Source organism: Mustela nigripes, chromosome 7 (assembly GCF_022355385.1).
Source record: "Mustela nigripes isolate SB6536 chromosome 7, MUSNIG.SB6536, whole genome shotgun sequence".
Classification (NCBI taxonomy): Eukaryota; Metazoa; Chordata; class Mammalia; order Carnivora; family Mustelidae; genus Mustela; species Mustela nigripes.
In genome coordinates this window covers 31,901,615-31,920,341 of record NC_081563.1, presented here as the reverse complement: position 1 = coordinate 31,920,341, position 18,727 = coordinate 31,901,615, and the positions used below count along the sequence as shown (strand labels likewise).

The following is an 18,727-nucleotide window of genomic DNA, read 5'->3' as shown; positions in this document are numbered from 1 at the left end:
AGCAGTTTAAGAAAAAGAAGTCCAAAAAAGCACCTGCACTGAGGGGCTTTTTCTTTTCTTCTCTTTTTTTAAAGATTGTAATTATTTAAGGGATACAGAAAGAGCACAAGCAGGTGAAGGGACAGAGAGAGAGGAAGCAGGCTCCCCACTGAGCAGAGAGTCCGATGTGGGGCTCGATCCCAGGACCCTGAGATCAAGACCTGAGCCGAAGGCAGATGCTTACCCCACTGAGTCACCCAGGAGTCCCTGAGGGGCTTTTTCAAACTGTGCTGGCAGCCCTTACTAAATATTGCTTCTCCAAAAGTGTTGTGTCCTTCTAATAGGCAAACCCCAAAACACATGGAAGATCAGTCATGGTGACCCACTATTACTGTAGTGAGCATGTTGGATTCTTCAGGTGTGCTGGGTTCCGAAACAGGTTGAGAATCACTGGTGTTTCCAGAATAACTAATTGTGGAGATACTAATAGAATACTTTTAGTTTGGAAAGCAAATTGTTTTTTCAGCCTAAAAAACTGTGGGGAGGGGCACTTGGGTGGCTCAGTGGTTTAAGCCTCTGCCTTCGGCTCGGGTCATGATCTCAGGGTTCTGGGATCGAGCCCCGCATCAGGCTCTCTGCTCAGCGGGGAGCCTGCTTCCCCCTCTCTCTCTGCCTGCCTTCTCCCTACTTGTGATCTCTATCAAATAAATAAATAAAAATCTTTAAAAAAAAAAAATCTGTGGGGAGAAGTTTCTGCCATTATAATTTGGAATGTTTTGCACTCAGTGAGCAACAAATCATGGGTTTTTCTTTCTCCCGTAGACTTCTCTTTAACTCCCCAACTGGTAGTGGGTCACACTGAGGACTTCTTAAAGGATATCTGCCAACAGCAAATACTATTTCAGGAGACTGGGGGAGATACAGGAAAGAAAAGTCATCTGTTGAGCTCTGCCTTTGCTAGGCATTGTACCCACTGCTACTTCTTTTTTTTTTTTTTTTTTTTTTTAAAGATTTTATTTATTTATTTGACAGAGATCACAAGTAGGCAGAGAGGCAGGCAGAGAGAGAGGAGGAAGCAGGCTCCCTGCTGAGCAGAGAGCCCGATGCGGGGCTCGATCCCAGGACCCTGGGATCATGATCTGAGCTGAAGGCAGAAGCTCCAACCCACTGAGCCACCCGGGCGCCCCCCCACTGCTACTTCTGAGAGCTCTGCACAACAGTAGTGCAGAGCAGAGCTTTTCTCTCCTGTTTCACAAAAGACAGAACCATTTTCAGCAAATTACTACTTGGCCCAGTGTCCTAGCAGCTTAAGTGGGAGAACCGGGATTCAAATTCCAGTCTCGAGTTTGTCCCATCATACTACAGTGCAGCCTTTGAAGTAAAAGGACCAGATCTAAGTGGCTTGCTGCTGCAGTGGCTTTGCTGTCAGCATTAACAGGACCGACAACGATTTCTGATAAATGGACTGCATGCTTGCTTTTCCATTTTTCCCTTTTAGTAAATAATTTAGTAAATAATTTTCCTACTCTCCTCTTTTTGATTAATTCAAAATTAGGCACCTTTTTCCTAGACTAGCAAACTGATGTGTCTGTGTGCTGACTTAACAGACTAACAGTCATGCAGGGATCTCTTTTCATCTTAGGAATTATGTTTCTTTTCTATAGAGTTATAAATTAAATGCCCATATAAAATTTTGTGCCTTCAATTCCAGAAATTAAGTTTATATTTTAATTGAACAGGTAACACAAGAGATTTCAGATAACACAAGAATTTTCAGACTGCTTGGATCTGACAGGTATGGAAAGAGGTGGTATTAAACACATAGTACTAAATGTGTTTTATAAATCCAGCATGAATCTGATTTCTTTTTCAAGGGAATTGAAATTTCTACAGTAATATGTTCAACGTTGTATTTTTCACACTAAAGAATTAACTAGTCAGGAAGTTATAAAGCCTTTGAGACTGCCTGATCTAAGTAACAGGAATATATAGATCTGCCGGTACTTATTTTGCACTAAATGTGCTGTCTAAAGTATGATTTACAGCACAAGAAAGAGGAAATACCATATGCTAACAAATAAAGCTTTTTGGTTCTAGTGCCAAATAGAATTTTTGGGTTCTATTCTGATATACTTTATGATTCTTGAACAACAGGTTGCTCTGTACTTCGTGAGAATTAAGTTCCCCCAAATTATTCCAAATACAGGTTTTCCGCACCTCTGGCTCTTCGAGCAACACTGGCTGAGCCGTGGGAGGTGGTGGGCAGCAAAAGTACTTCCTGGAGCTGCAACTGGTTCTTTAGTCATAGTGATTTGCAAGTCATTTTCTACCCACAAATCGAACGGCATTTATAGAGGCATAAAATGAAGAAGCAATGGAAAACGTTTCTGCTTACATTAGTTTTCAAGAATAACTTTTGTATGTTTGTCCCCTTTAGGGTCGTGGTTTTGGAAAGTAGGCCAACTGATAATCCCACAGCAAACAGCAACTTGTACATCCTGGCGGGCCACGAGAACAGTTACTGAGGACGGCTGTGCTTCGACAGCTACTGTTAGAAAAAAGCAAGCATGACTGCACCGTCGTCGTCAAGTGCTTGAGGCTGTACAAAGCCTCCGTCACCGGGCTTCGGTCACTTGTAATTTATTGTGGCATGAAACAAGATGGGAAGAAGTTTTGTTTTAAGTGGTATGGATAGATTTAACGTATTGAACCACACAAGTGCTTAATTCATTGTTATGTAATCTTTGTACATACAGGCAGTATTTTTCTGTGAAACTTCATATTGCTGAAGACATACACTAAGAATTTATGTAGATAATGTACTTTTATGAGATGTACAAGTAAGTGTCTTATCTGTACAGATGTAAATGTTGATGAAAATGCAATTGGGGTTAATATTTTAAGAACTCTTAGTATATTCTTAGGTGTGGCTGTATTATAAAATGGGATGCTGGCAATGAAACCGTACATTTAACACTATTGTATTTTTATTATATGTAATTTAGTAATATGAATACAAATCTTGTAACTTTCAAAATTGTAATGGAGGCTATAATCATTTTATAATCTTGTTTTTAATTTTAATGCAAGTACACTGGTGTTTATATTTGCACAAAGTATTGATATGTGATGTATTAAGTCACAAAAGTAAGCTGTGACACTGTCAATATGCATTTGGCTCCACAATACCTTTTTTAAATGTATTTGGGTGGTTTTCTGTGTGAAACAACCCAATTAACCACCTGTTGTAGTAACTGGTCTTTTTATATTTAAGCAGAATCCTGTAAGATTGTTTGTCTGTGCTTAAAAAACACACCTTCAAAAAAATTTTGAATCACAGAGTAGCGGTACCATGATATAACACTGCAGTTGTCTGAATTACAGTTGCACAAAGGATAAATGAGCATTATTAAAGAGCCCACACTAAACATTTCATAGAATCACATTGAAAAACTATCACATTCCATAGAGGGGAGTGGTTCAAATTTCTAGTGAAATTTTTTACTTTGGTTGGCCTTATTTTATGACCATTTTCATATTTCTTTTGACTTAGAGTATTAAAACATGGCCAAAATAATTTAGTTACTACCTCATATAAACAATATAATGGTTACTACACATCGCAGGAACTTAGTTTTGGTTCAAAGTCATTTTTGATTGCTTTTTTCCAATGGAATATGTATATACCAAGTTTTAGCAAAATGCACACTTTGGCTCTTTTTTGCTATATGTTCTTTATATTTTAACGTGGGTATATACACTAGGAACAAACTAAATTGTGATTTATGGTCTTCATTTATTTTAATTGATAATGCTTTTAAATATGTTTCTGATTGTACATAGTGTAAAATAAACATGTTTTTTAACATGCGGTTGTACAGTAGCTTGTCATCTGGCTTAATCTCTGTATAGAGTAAAACTAAAATTTATTAAGGAGAAAAATTTTTTAATTATTCTACATACCCATCCTGGTCCCTCAGATCATATTTTTATTTGATCTGTCATCTCAGTTTCATAAAGGGGTATCTTTTACAGACTCTTAAACTTTCTGATCAGGAAAATCAGTGAAACATTCGTAGTCTTAATGGAGCAGGTGTTGGCAAACATACCTCAGCCTAATCCTGCTCACTGCCTGTTTTTGTAAATAAAGTTTTATTGGAACACCACACAACATACTCATTTATGTGTTGTCTGTGGCTGTGTTTGCGCTATAGTGACAGAGGTGAGTGGTTGCAAGAAAGTCGTATGGCTTATAGAGCCTTAAATATTTACCATCTGACCCTATATAGAAAAAGTTTGCCAACTCCTGGGTCACAGAAAGGAACAGGAGAGTGTTGGGGAATGTAGTTCTAGAGACTGAAGAAAGGAACAATTAGGTGAGAAGAACTGGATGGTGGATCATGAGGCACCATTTCTCCCTCTGCTAGTGCACTACCCTTCTCTGTGACTTACGTAGTTTATTGACTCTGCAACAGTTTACTAATCTAAAAACATGACTTCGAAATCAGGTGTTGTCATAGCAGTTGTGTATATATATGGCTTTTCCCCAGTAAATACATTGTCACTGATCTTAGCATTAATGATTAACAACTGTTTAAAAAACACATTTTGCCAATATAACATTATCATTGACTTATTGAAAAACAGAGACTCATAGAAAAGATTTTCAAGACATCAGGATTCTGTTCTTGGCATTTGTTGACCAGGTTGTTGGTCCTTTTTCTCGGCCACTGTTTTTTCTAATTTCCAAGTCCTGTAAATTATATAAAGGGTCACACCTCAAAATATTTAACAATTTAACTGTCAAACACTTGGAATTATTCCCGGAAAATATACAAGTGGTTCATGTGTTACTCATGGGCTTTTTAAAAACATAGACCCCTGTAATCAATCTTTGGGGGCCAAGCCCAATAACCTGTTATTTTTATAAATTCATGCAGATTATTCTGATGTGCAGTCCCTATATGGGAAACTGGTGGACCTGAATTTAAATCCGTCTTCTGAGGGTGGTCCAAGGATCATACGCCTCAGAATAATCTTTGATGACTCTTAAAAATGCAAATTTTATAGCTCCACCTAGTGACTTTTGATTAAGGATCCTTATTCGCTCAAAAGGAAAAGAGCTACTCACCTAAATGTTAGAGACAATATACTTCATTGAAGTTCAACCTGTCTTATTAGCTAGTTTCTTAGTAGTGTTGAAAAGAATGAGATCAGTTTCTGGACCTGCTGGCTGTCATTCAGGTTATGCTGATTTCAGGAGAAATAGCGAAAGAAAGGACGGATAGATAGTAGTTTTTACCATTACTAGAAGAAAGTTGAAAATGTGTGCTATACAAAATAATGAGTAAGCACTAAGAGTATTGCTCGAGGGAATATAGTAAGTGCCCTGTGCATATATCTGTGCTAGGTGTGACGATTCTACATGCTTTACACAGATTGTCTAACAGAAGTCCCAGAACAGCCCAGTGGGGTAGGTATTGTATTGTTAATGCCACTTTACAAGTAAAGAAACAGAGGCACAGAAAACTTGAATAACTTGCCAGAGAATATAACTAATAAGTAGTAGAGCTATAACTTGAACCCAGGCCACTTCATTCAAATTGTATACATACCCGTAAGGTACTATAGTAAAGTATGGATTACACAGAACACAAGCAGTATATCCCCTGCCCTGTAATATACATGAAGCATTTTTTTCTCCCAGAAATTAGATTTATTTTCTCCAGGAGTTGGATTTCAAATGCTGATTTTCACAGTTTCTTGCAACAAGAGAAATTAACTTACTATCTTAATTTTGTGACTTCACCAGAAAGCATTTTCTTTATTCAAAGTGTTTTGTATTAGAATAAAAACGATTTGCATAAAATTACAGCTAAAGCTTATTCAGTAAGTGTAATCAAAACTTATTGCAAAGACTTTTTACTTTTGTGAGCTAGTTGTTTAACCAACTTATATATTGCAGTGTACCCAGGCACCTCACTGGCACTGGAAAAAAGATGGAAAAGGCATCATTTCCAGTATTCAAGAAGCCTATTTGGATGAAAAAAAAAAAATAAAGGTACAGAAGACTGCACATAATTATACTTTGGGGGGAAAAGAAAGCCTTTGTTTGGAAGGTTACCTATGAACCGTGTTGTTAACAGATGAAGAGTTTAACGAGCACGGGACAAAAGGGTAGCAAGCTGTAGGCTAGACTAGGGTTCCAGGACCTTAAGGATAAACGCAGCTGAGCTGTTTAGCGAGCCTGGAGCACAGCAACCGGCACAAAGCTAGAAAACAGGGTGGCGCCTGACTGGAGAGCTTCCCAACAAGAAAAGGAGCTCCAGTCAAGAGTTTTCGGAACTGCAGCGATCGGACACACGCCCGTGGGAACAGGCCGCTGGGTTTGTGCCTAGGTGATCCCTTGTATCCCTCCTGAGAATATTCTCTATAGCATGATGAGGGCAGAAACGAAGAGGCGGGAGTTCATGTCGATTTCAGTTTATTGGGAGGATGCTTGGTCTTGAAAGAGAACGGAGACAAAGGTGGTTTCTGGTTTTCATTCCAAAGCACTTGGAAGCAAACGGAAAAACAGGATGAGGAGGACAGCCACCTGAAGGGAGAGGGGGAAGTGTGCCCACCCTGAGCCCCGCGCGGTGGGGAGCGCGTTACTGACGCCGAGCAAGGATGTATGTGCACGTCAACATCCAGTATTTTTAAGTTCACATTTGGGAACGAGAGGGTAAGCTTTGGCAAAAATGATCTCGTCCAGCGTTAACACGTTTACTTCGATAGGACATTCATCACAGGATTGGTTCGACTTGCTGCCCCCTGGGTGGCCCATCTGTCTCGTTCTGAATCCGCTCAGATACCCCCCGCCCTCGCGCGCGCGCGCGTCTGCTGAACCGCGAACGCGGCGGCGGTGTGTCCCACAGCTCACAGCTGCCTGTCACGGCAAAGCCTCCACAGGTTTGTCGAAAGGCTGTGTGGACCGTAAAGCAAGACGGGGACGTCCGGTCTGACAGACTGAAGGTCCCCGCCCGGGCAGGGAAGCGGCCTCGTGTCACCGTTGACGCGGGCTTCCTCTGAAGCGCTGCTGAGAACTTGGAAAGGAATCGGACTTGCTACAGTCACGCGTTCATGGAAAAGTAGTTTGTTTCCCGAGCGTCTTCCAGGGCGTCTTCAGGGCTCTGGAGCAGAAACCGCCGCGGCGTGGGTACCCGGGACGTCACGGCTCCGCCCCGAGGCTGCCCCTCCCGAGGCCAGGCGGCGCGGCCCCGGCTTCCCGTGAGGCGTGCGCCGGGGGACCGCTCCGGAAGCCGCCCGGCCCGCGCGCCCTGAGCGTCCGGTTGCCCCGGAGACGCCGCGGCCCTTCGCTCCTCAGTTGCTGGGCGGGTGGCGGCCGGCGCGCAGCGACCTGCCCCGGGTCCGGACCGCTCCGGATTGCGCGAGACGGCGTCGCGGGCGCCCCCGGACCACACCGTAAGTGGGGGTGCTGACCGAGAGAGGGCCGGGGTCTGCAGGACGCGCCCAGGTGAAGAAAGTTCCCGAGGGCAGGAGAGCGGGTTGTGGGGGGAAGAAGGGGAGTGGCAGGCAGGGCGGAGGCGAGGGACGGAGGTGACGGGGTGCTCCCGCCGACCGCACGCCCCACCTGCTGCGGCTCCCTAGGGGCGAGAGGGAGGTGCGGCCTGGGGGAGGCGAGTGCTGAGGTGGTGGCAGAGGGGACAGCGGGGGCGCACCGGCACGCTGGGAAACGCGTGTGTGGCGGAGAAGCCGGACTGCCTTTAAAAGGTCAAGATCTCTTTAGAGGCCTGGAAGTAAGGTGGACTGTGCCGAGCTTCCAGATACGTGTACATATGAAATTTACCAAAGCACGTGCCTGGAGCACAGCAACCGGCACAAAGCTAGAAAACAGGGTGGCGCCTGACTGGAGAGCTTAATGAGTTTTAAGCAAAATGAGTTTCTTGGGTTATGTGAATTATATGGTCTTCTGGTTTCCCCGGAGATGCTTTTAATGACTCTGATTGTACTGCCGCCGAGACGTTTATTAACAGGTGCGTGTACTTTTGAAGTTCCGTAATTCAGTGTTACGTTCATAAGACAGATGCAGAATGCATTTGCAGCCCATTTTCTTGATCAGTTCTGTTAAATATGAGTACTACCAAGTTTGGGTGCACTGGAAACAAAAGTAAAACAACATCGCACATTGTGACTTGAAGCCTGCAGAATTTAACTGGGCTTGCCCGGTCTTGAAAATGTCTCCTTGTCTCCCTCTCTCCTAACACCACTGTTCACACCAGTTTCTTATAAATTTAAGATTAGGAAATTGATGAATATTTTTTCATCCCATTACTCTCCCTTAATTTTGTTTTTCTTCCCCCAGTGCTTTCCATAGGTGTGCTTGAGTCCTCAGGCCGTGCTTTGTGATACAATCATTGAAAATAATCTGCCTCCCAGTGTTTCCTCTGTTTCTGTGTGCATCATTTCCTTCTGACTAAGGAAATTAAATAGGAAACTCAAAGAATTTAATGATCCACTCAAGTAGTACTCAAGTACTACTCAAATATCTTTCTATATTTACCAGTGAGTCCAAGTCTATATCTGTTTTTGCCTTTGTACACAGAACTTGATTAATTTTTTTTAAAAGATTTTATTTATTTATTTGACAGACAGAGATCACAAGTAGGCTGAGAGGCAGGCAGAGAGAGAGGAGGAAGCAGGGTCCCTGCTGAGCAGAGAGCCCGATGTGGGGCTCTATCCCAAGACCCTGAGTTAATGACCTGAGCTGAAGGCAGAGGCTTAACCCTCTGAGCCACCCAGGCACCCCAGAACTTGATTAATTTAACAGTCAAGTGTTTGGTAAATTTTGAAGTCAGGAGGCCCCATAGCCCAGAGATACATAAGCTCAGCTGAAGGTCATTAATGACTATGAAAAATATTTTCAACCAGTTTCATCTATTTCCTGTCAATGGCTCTATCACTGTTTGATCTTGATTTGCTGCCCAGATACTGTATTAACCATCAAAATGTGATTATTTCCTTTGCTGAAAATAGAAAATTCTTTTTCGAATTTAGCGGAAAGGTTTGAGAATAAAATTATGGCAGGACTTCGACAGGGTGAGCACCTGGCACCACGTTCCAGCCACTGGGCTGAGAATGCAAGTCAGGTGTGATGAATAATGTGGAAAAAAGGAGTGGCAGAAGTTGTGATTACAGGATGTGTACAGAGAGAGAGCTTGCCTTTAGGAATTGTGGAAGGATGGGGCGCTTGGGTGGCTCAGTGGGTTAAAGCCTCTGCCTTCAGCTCAGGTCATGATCCCGGAGTCCTGGGATCGTGGGATCGAGCCCCGCATCGGGCTCTCTGCTCAGCAGGGAGCCTGCTTCCTCCTCTCTCTCTGCCTGCTTGTGATCTCTGTCTGTCAAATGAATAAATAAAATCTTAAAAAAAAAAAAAGGAATTGGGGAAGGATAAAAGAAGGGACATTTGAGTTGAACTGCAGAAGATGAGGATTTGGTGGTCAGACCTTCTCAGCAGTGATGTAAGCAGAGACAGATCTGAAAGTGTTTGGGAAAGAATCTCGGAAACAATGTGGGAAAGGTACATTGGGACCAGAGTGTAAAAGACTGTAAGTATCCTACTATAATCTTTTTTTCATTCTGTGGCATCAGAGGCCATAAGACACTTTTGAGGAAGGATAATATCTGATTATCTTGATGTTTGAGAAAGGTGTTTTTGGTGTATTGAATGTAGATATGCAGAAGAAAAGTGAGTTATGACACTTCAGTCCCACCAAATGTAGATTTTTTAAATAGTTTGATTTTAACATAATAATTTCAAACTTGCAAGAAAAGTACAATGAACTCCCATGCATCTACATTCATTAATTGTGCTCCATTTGTTTTATCACTTCCTTTCTGTCTCTCTCTATATAAATACTTGCACATTAATTTTCTGTACCTTTTGATAGTGTTACAGATACCATGTGCCTTTACCCTTAAGTAGTTCAGTGTGTATTTCCTAAGAATCAGGACATTTTCTTACATAACCACAGTACAGAATCAGGAAATTTAGTACCTCGTCCACAGTCAGTGGTTAGATTTCACCAGTTATCCCACTATTACTCTTGACAGTTATCCCATTCTAAGATTCATTTTAGGATCACACATTACATTTCCTTTTCATATTTTTTTAGTCTCCTTCCTTCTGGAAAAGTACCTTGAACTTTATCTTACCTTTATCTTTCATGACCTTACCATTTTTTTTTAAATACAGGCCAGTTATTTGTAGGATGCCAAAGTTTTGTCTATTTTTTAAATTTTTTTATTTTATTAAGACTTTATTTATTTATTTATTTGACAGAGACAGAGATCACAAGTAGGCTGAGAAGAAGGGAAGCAGGCTCCCTGCTGAGCAGAGAGCCCACATGGGGGTGGGGGGGGCCTCAATCCCAAGGACCCTGGGATCATGACCTGAGCTGAACGCAGAGACTTTAACCCACTGAGCCCCCAGGTGCCCCAGTTTTGTCTATTTTTTTTCTCATGGTTCGATTCACGTTTTGCATTTCAGGCAACAGTACCATTAAAGAGATGCTAGGTCCTTCTCAGTGGTGCATTGTCTTTCTACAATTTCATGTAAATGGAACTATACAATATGTGTGTTTGGGGGAGTTGTCTGGCTTCTTTCACATAGCGTATGTCTTCAGCTTTTTTTTTTTTAATGCTTATCACGTAATAGCATGTATCAGTACTTTCTTTTTAATGTTGAATGATTATTTCATTGTGTGGATTTTCATTCATTGATTAATGGATAGTTTGTTTTCAATTGAAGCTCTTATGAATAATGGTACTATAACATTTGTATGCATGTCTTCATATTGGCATATATTTTTATTTTTCCTGAGTAGATACCAAAGAGTGGAATTGCTGTTTATGTTTAACTTTTATGTTTAATTTTTAAAATATTACCAAACTGTTTTCCAGTGGGGCTGTGCCACTTAACATTCCCACCATTAATGTGTGAGAGTTCCAGTTTCTATACATCTTTATCAATCCTTGATATTGTCAGTCTTTTGGATTTTACGTGTTCTGGTGGATGTGTGGTGGTATCTTATTTTGGTTTTAATTCATATTTCCTAATGACTAATAGCATCCTTTCATGCACTTATTAAACATCTGTATATCTTCTTTGGTAAAATATCTCTATTAATCTTTTGTACATTTTGGGGGTGACTGGCTGGCTCAGTTGGTAGAGCATGCAACTCTTGATCTTGGATTTATGAGTTTGAGCCCCATGTTGGGGGTAGAGTTCACTTGAAAAAAATCTTTTGTCCATTTTTAACTTGGGTTATCTGGCTGCCTGTTGAATTATAAGAGGGCTTTATGTATTGTGTATACAAATCCTTTAATATTTTCTTCAGTCTGAGCCATATTTTTTCATTTACTTAATAAAAGGATTTTTTGGAGAGCAAAAGATTATAATTTTGATAATCCCATTTTATCAACTTTTTCTTTTGTCATGCTTTTAGTGTCATATCTTGGAAATTTTTGCCTAACTTAAGATCAGAAAGATTTTTCTCCTTTGTTTTTATTAGAAGTCAGTAGTAGTTGCAGCTCTTACATTTTGGTCTGTGATTCATTTTGAGTTAATTTTGGTATATTGCATAGGTATCTAAGTTTTTGTTTGTTTGTTTGTTTGTTTGTTACATATGGACCTCAATTTTCTTAGCATCATTTGTTGAAAACATTCTCTCTTCATTGAATTGCCATGGCATCTTTGTTGAAATCAATTAGCTATAAATAAAAAGGGTCATTTCTTGATGCTCTGCTCTGTTCACTGATACATATGTATCTTTAAGCCAATACCATATTCTTTTGATTTACTATAACTTTATGGTAAAATTTGAAGTCAGGTATTATAAATCTTCCCAGTTTGTTTTTAATTCCAGGTTGCTTTGGCTATTCTGGTTACTGTGCGTTTACGTATCAATCTAAGGTTCAACTTGTCAATTTCTACCCCCAAAAAGTCTGTTGGGATTTTTATAGGGATTGAATTTAATCTGTCAGTGAGTTTATTGAGAACTGACATCGTAATTGAGTTTTCCAATCCATGAACTTGACATCTCTCTCCTTTTATTTATCTCTTCTTTCATTTCATGAGCAGTATTTTTAATTTTCAGTGTAGAGGTCTTACACTTCATTTATTAAATTCATTTCAAAATATTTTATTCTTTTGATGTTATGATGAGTAGAATTATTTTCATTTCATTTTCAAGTTGTTGCTAGTGCATAGAAACACAATGTTACTGTATTGATCATCTATCCTACTATATTGCAAACTTGTTCATTAGTTCAAGTTGTTTTTTCATAGATTCATTAGAATTGTTTGCTTATAGTGTCGTGGCATTTCCAAATAATGACAGCATTAGTTTCCATTTCCAATCTGTACAACTTTTAATTTCTTTTTCTTGATTTGTTGCAGTGGCAAGAACTTCCAAAACAATGTTAAATAGAAGTGGTAAAAGCAAAATCATTTTCCCAGTCTTAGGGGGGAAAGCATTGTCTCTCACCCTTAAGCAGGTTAATTGTACATTTTTCACAAATGTCTTTGAGGAAGTTCCCTTCTATTCCTGGTTTGTTGATAGTGTTGGCTTTTGTCAAATGCTTTTTTCAGGTCTACTGCGATGGTCATGTAGTTTCATCTTTTATTCTGTTATTATGGTGTTACACATAACTGATTTTCAGATATTAAACCAACCTTGCATTCTTGAAATAAATTTCACATAATCAGACATATAATCCTTTTCATATATGTTTGGATTTGGTTTGTCAATTATTTTGTTGGGGATTCTTGTATCTATATCATGAGAATAATGATCTGTAGTTTTCTAGTAATTTCTTAGTCTGACTGCGTATCAAGGTAAATATTGGCCTTATGGATTGAGTTAGGAAATGTCTCCTATCTTATTTTCGGGACTAGTTTGTGAAGAATTGGTATTCTTCTTTTGAATACTTGGTAGAATTCACTTTTGAAGCCATCTGACCCTTTTCTTTGTGGGTATATTTTTTATTATTATTAAATTTTTCATTTGTCACTTTAAAGTCTTTATCAGCTAAATAAAATAGCTGGGTCCATTCAGAATCCATTTTTATTGTCTCCCCTCCGCCCCCCCCAAATATCAGGCACACTCGTTTTTCTTAGTAACTGAAAACCGGACACTGTAGATAATTTATCTATGCTGGATTCCAATTTTCTCCTGAGGGCTTTTTTTGTGTGTGGTTTTGTTTTTTGTTTTTGCAACTTGCCTGTATTCCAGAATCTATCTCCTTCCAAGTGTGAGACTGTTGATGTCTGTGTTCAGTTTTTTATTTGTAAGCCTGGCTCTCTAGGATTCACTATTGTCTGCCCAGTAATTTGGGCAGCAGCGGTACCTAAATAACTCTAGCCATAATCTTTCACCCTCTTCCAGTGGATCATTGTGTGGGTTGGAGACTGCATTCATTATGCATTCATAGTTCAGTCAATCCTCACATCTGCCTCAGCCTTAACTTTCCTCAGGGCCTTCCCTTATCTTCCCTGTGCATTCCTCCTAGTTTCCCAGTTAGCCAGAGATATGCAAAGCCAACCTAACCCTTCTATGGTTCTTTCATTTCCATGATCTTCCCATAAATTTTTGGTTAGTCTGTAGCTCACCCCTACTGGAACCACATCCTTGAGTTTACAAAGCTGTGGGTTTTTTCCGTATTTGTTTCCTACTGAATTTGTAAGAATTTTACTGACAGTATTGTCACAGGTTTTTAGCCTATCAGAGGTTTGAGCTATGTTGAGCACATTTTCTCTTGGAGTAAGGCTTCTGGTTCATGGCTTCTGGTTCAGAACTGCACCTGCTGAGCTGAGGGATGGGGTAGAGGAAGAAAGGCAGCAGACCCTGGTAAGAACCCACAGACTCCCAGTGTACTTGGTGGAATTCTGATTTATCATGAATAAATACTTTGTTTTTTGCCTTTGGTTGATTTCCAGAGCCCGCAAATTGTTATGGGTTACTTTGGGTTTTGGTTTTAGGGGTTTTTTTGTTTATTTATTTATTTATTTATTTTATTTTCTCTGGTCTTAGTGTTTTAGGAAGAGGATTCACCAACCTCTTTACCCCACAGTAGTCAAAGTCAGACCCCTGGTGCTTTTTCATGGGATTAAAAAAAAAAAAAAAAAAGGATTTCTTACACAGAAACCATTCTAAATTCTCAGTCTCTAATTAGGTAAATTTTTATAAACTCTGTTTTTCTGGAAAATTATCCACTTCAGGGGTGCTTGGGTAGCTCAGCAGGGGGCCTGCTCCCCCCACACCCCCGCCTGCCACTCTGCCTACTTATGACCTCTCTGTCAAATAAATAAATAAAATCTTTAAAAAAAATAAAATTACCCATTTCATCTAAGTTCTCAGATTCATCTTTATAGATGCCTGCATAGTAGCCTCAGGTTTTAAAAAAAAGTATTCTCTTTTTGTATATTCATTCTTTCTCCCTTTTTTATTGATTAAGCTAGTTATAGATTTGTCTGTTTTAATTTTTTTAAGGAACTAGGATTTGGGTTTATTAATAAGACCTATTATTGAAATGCCTGGGTGGCTCAGTTGTTTGGGCCACTGCCCTCAGCTCAGGTCATGATCCTGGAGTCCAGGGGTCCAGTCTCATATCATGCTTCCTCTGCTCTGCAGGTAACCTTCTTCTCCCTCTCTCTCTGCCTGCCACTCCCACTGCTTGTGTTCTTTCTGTCAAATAAACAAATAAAATCTTAAAATTAAAAAAAAAAACTATTCTTTTTGTATTCTCTATTCATTTCTGCTTTAATTTTATTGTTGCTTGTGCTTCTGGTTTATTTTGTAGCTCTCTTTTTAGAGCATGGATTTCATTTGTTAGTTTTACTCCTTCTTCTTTTATATTGGTTTGATCTCTAGACTTTTTTCTTCTCATTTCTTTTTTCTTCTCATTTCTGTTAGGGTAACTCAACCATGGCATTATGAACATTTAGATAGAAAATTCTTTTTTTTTTTTTTAAAGATTTTATTTATTTATTTGACAGAGAGAGATCACAAGTAGGCAGAGAGGCAGGCAGAGAGAGAGAGAGGAGGAAGCAGGCTCCCTGCTGAGCAGAGAGTCCGATGTGGGGCTCAATCCCAGGACCCTGAGATCATGACCTGAGCCAAAGGCAGCAGCTTAACCCACTGAGCCACCCAGGCGCCCTAGAAAATTCTTTATTATGGTGTTCTTTCCTGTGCATTGTATTCAGCAGCATCCATCACCTCAGCATACTCATAACAATCCAAAATATCTCCAGACATTGAAAAATTCTCCTGGGGGCCAAAATCACCCCGAGGTGAGAAACCCTGCTTTAAATGTATCTCATTGATTTAATATGTAATATTTTCATTATTATTATTTTTATTTACATGATTTCAGTCTGTATTTCCCCCTTCACCCAGCAGGTATTTAATTGAAAGCTTTTTTAGTTTCTAGGTAGAAAGTCTTTTGTATTATCTATATAAATAAATAAATAAGATATATATGTACACCCTAAATATAACTATGTATAAATAATATGTGTATTATGTATGTATTAAATATATGTATATTTATTCTGATTTCTAGCTTGATAGTTTGTGATCAGAATGCTTTTATAGTGTTTCTAGTTTATGAATGTTCTAGTTCTGATGTTTTCTTGATAACCTAATATATTGTCACTTCTTCCATATGTGCTTGAGAAGAAGGTGTATTTTAAATAATCAGAGTATAAAATTCAATATATCTCTCTCCTAAAGGTCTACCTTATTGGTTACATTGTTTAGGTCTTCTACATACTTACATATCTTTTGTTCATTTGCCTTGCCTTTTCCTGAGAGTGGTCTGTTTAAATTTCATTATTAGTGTGTTTCTGTCCTAAAGTTTGTCCTAAAGTTTCTGCTTTGTAACAGTAATTGCTGTGTTATTTGGGGGCTTTTATATCTTCATTGTGAATTGTGGCTTTAGTATTAAAAATACCCCCTTTCATTGTATTTAATGCTTTTTTGTAGTTTTAATTCTACTTCATCAGATAGCAGGATCATAAATCTCCTTCCTTCATGTTTCCATTTGTCCTGAATACCTTTGCTTGTCTTTTTATTTTTAACCTTTCTGAGTCATTTTAGATGTGTCTCTTGAATAGAGCTTATATTTAGATCTTCTTTGGGAGCCAAATTGAAAATCTTTTTTCATTTAATACATGACTTAAGCCCACTCATATGTATTGATATTACTGATACTAGTCTTTACTCTGTCATATTGTTTTATATTACAATTTTTATGTGTACAGTGTTAACCTGTGTTTCTTTCTCTATGTATTATGTTTGGTTTTTATTTCTTACACTAATTTGGGTATATTCTTTTTTCTTTTTAAAGATTTTATTTATTTGACAGACAGAGATCACAAGTAGGCAGAGAGGCAGGCAGAGAGAGAGGGGGAAGCAGGCTCCCTGCTGAGCAGAGAGCCTGATGTGGGGCTCAATCCCAGGACCCTGAGATCATGACCTGAGCTGAAGACAGAGGCTTAACCCACTGAGCCACCCAGGAGCCCCTGGGTATATTCTGAACACTTCTAGTTCCTGCCTTTTTTTTTTTTTAAGATTTATTTATTTATTTATTTGACAGACAGAGATCATAAGTAGGCAGAGAAGCAGGCTGAGAGAGGGGGAAGCAGGTGACCTGCTGAGCAGAGAGCCTGATGCGGGGTTCGATCCCAGGACCCTGAGATCATGACCTGAGCCGAAGGCAGAGGCTTTAACCCACTGAGCCTTCCAGGTGCCCTAGTCCCTGCTTTCTTATTTAAGCTTTTATTCTCTGGTTTGTCTGTTTTTAATGGTATATTTTATTCCTCCATCTCAGTTATCAATGAGTTTATTCTGCTTTCTTCTTTCCCCTTCCATTTCTTTAACATATTTTTAATTGCATTACTTTCTACACTGTTAGCAGCAGTGTGTAACAGTGTAGAAACATAACATTTCTAACATGTAGAAACATTTCTAACATTTATATGTTATTCTTCCACCCTTGTCCTCACCTTTGTTATAGCCTTCAATGAAGTATGTTAAACGCTTACTATAAATCTCTTCCTGAAGTTTTCCCAATCAGCTCTTGGTTGAAAGTTATCACCTTGTAGATTGAGAAGGTTCATGATTACAGTATTCCTGGAGGTCCTGCATATTTAAACTGTATCTATAACTTTGGTACTTGAAGGACAGCTTGTTTGAATGTAAAATCCTGGCTTTCACTTTCTTCTCTTGAATTCCTCAGAAGGCTGCTATATTTTTCTGTGGCATGGTATATTCTCTTGACAAGTTTGATGTCACTCTCATTTTCCTACATTTCTGTTTAGTCTTTGTGCCTACAGACTATGAGAGTATTTTCTTTGATAGTTTTATTCAAATACATCTTTGAGTTGATTGTTCTGATTCCGTTTTCCCAACTACTGATGGGCCTTTTCAGTATGTATAATCTGATCTTATTTTGTTGCCAGAAAAATTTCATAGTTTATAGTTTCAACTATTGGTTCTGTTCCACTGTTTTGTTTTCTTCAGAGACTCTGGATACATATGTCGGGTCTTCTTTGCCTATCTTCCATTTCAACCACTTTCTCTCTAAACTCTCTTACTTTGTCTTTGTCTCTTTTGTCTTTTGTATCTTTCATCTCTCACTTTGTCCCTTATTTTGTCTTTTTCTTCTCTTTCTTTCCTAAGTTCAATCAACTCTTTTTTTTTCTTTTTCTTTTTTTCCTTCTCTCTCTCTCTTTGGTTTGGTTTGGTTTGGTTTGGTTTGGTTTACTTCTAGTCTTATTTGAATTTCTGATTCAAAGTGGCTTCTCATGGAGCACCTGTGTGGCTCAGTCAGGTAAACTCTGCCTTTAGCTTAGGCCAAATTCCCTGGGTCCTGGGATTGAGCACCACGGAACCTGCTTCTTCCTCTCCCCCTGCTTCCCAGCCACTTGTGCTTTCTCTCCCTCTATCTCTCTCAAAAAATAAAATCTTAAAAAAAAAAAAAAGTGGCTTTTCATATCTCCAAATGAATGTTAGAAGATATTTAAATCAGTTTGGAGTATTATGTTAGTTTTCTTCTGCTTCATTGTTAGGTTTTTTTGGCATGATTGTTATCAAGGAAAATGTCCAATTCTCATTTCTATTTTCTTCCAATAGTAGATTTGTTTGGAGACTGCTTTTCTCTATTTTATAATTTCCTAGGCAGGTTTTGTCCTATAATAATTGACAGAAACCTAGCTTAAGAAAGTCCTTTCTGTCACTGTAACAAAGTGCAGCTTCTTTAATGAGTAGCACTCTTTTTTTTTTTTTTTTCCAACTTAGTGGTAAAGAGATTTGCATATCCTTCAGTTTGGGGGCTCTCTTTTGTCTTGCAGTGGCACAAATTTATTCCTCTTGCTTCTTTTTCCTTTCACTTTCCAGTCTCTGACCGAGATCGGATAAACCTCTCTCTTCCCTCTTGCTCAAGATTAGTGTCCCGCTAACTGATCTCCCTCAGTTTCCATGACTTTTACATCCCTTCCTGGTGGCAAATGCTCTGATCTACCAGGACACACTTAATATTTTTATACTTGTGATGTATTTCCTCTTCAGGGGATGGCGGGGGGGAAGATTTTAAGTCTATCTTAGGCCCTTCGTTTCCTCTTCTCTCTTCTTTACAGTTTTTCCAGATCCCACCCCATTCCTATATCTGCTCTTTGCAAAGGCTT

The 18,727-nt window shown here is 39.2% G+C and overlaps 2 protein-coding genes across 8 annotated transcripts in view; both read left to right on the top strand.

Annotated features, from left to right (window-relative positions):
• Positions 1-3,847, top strand: part of MAP4K3 (mitogen-activated protein kinase kinase kinase kinase 3) — a 198,171-nt gene extending 194,324 nt beyond the window's left edge. For 6 of the 7 annotated variants that reach the window (XM_059405517.1, XM_059405514.1, XM_059405512.1 and 3 more), the window contains 2 exons: positions 1,719-1,774; positions 2,417-3,847. In XM_059405517.1, the coding sequence (XP_059261500.1) occupies positions 1,719-1,774; positions 2,417-2,504 (144 nt within the window). In that variant the 3' untranslated portion in view covers positions 2,505-3,847. The remainder of the gene's footprint in view (positions 1-1,718; positions 1,775-2,416) is intronic. The other variant, XR_009405292.1, reaches the window with a different exon arrangement.
• A 2,641-nt stretch (positions 3,848-6,488) lies between these two features.
• The window catches only part of CDKL4 (cyclin dependent kinase like 4), a 45,796-nt gene continuing 33,557 nt past the window's right edge, over positions 6,489-18,727 (top strand). The window contains exon 1 of the mRNA XM_059405509.1: positions 6,489-7,443. The gene's annotated coding sequence lies outside the window, so the exon portion shown is untranslated. The remainder of the gene's footprint in view (positions 7,444-18,727) is intronic.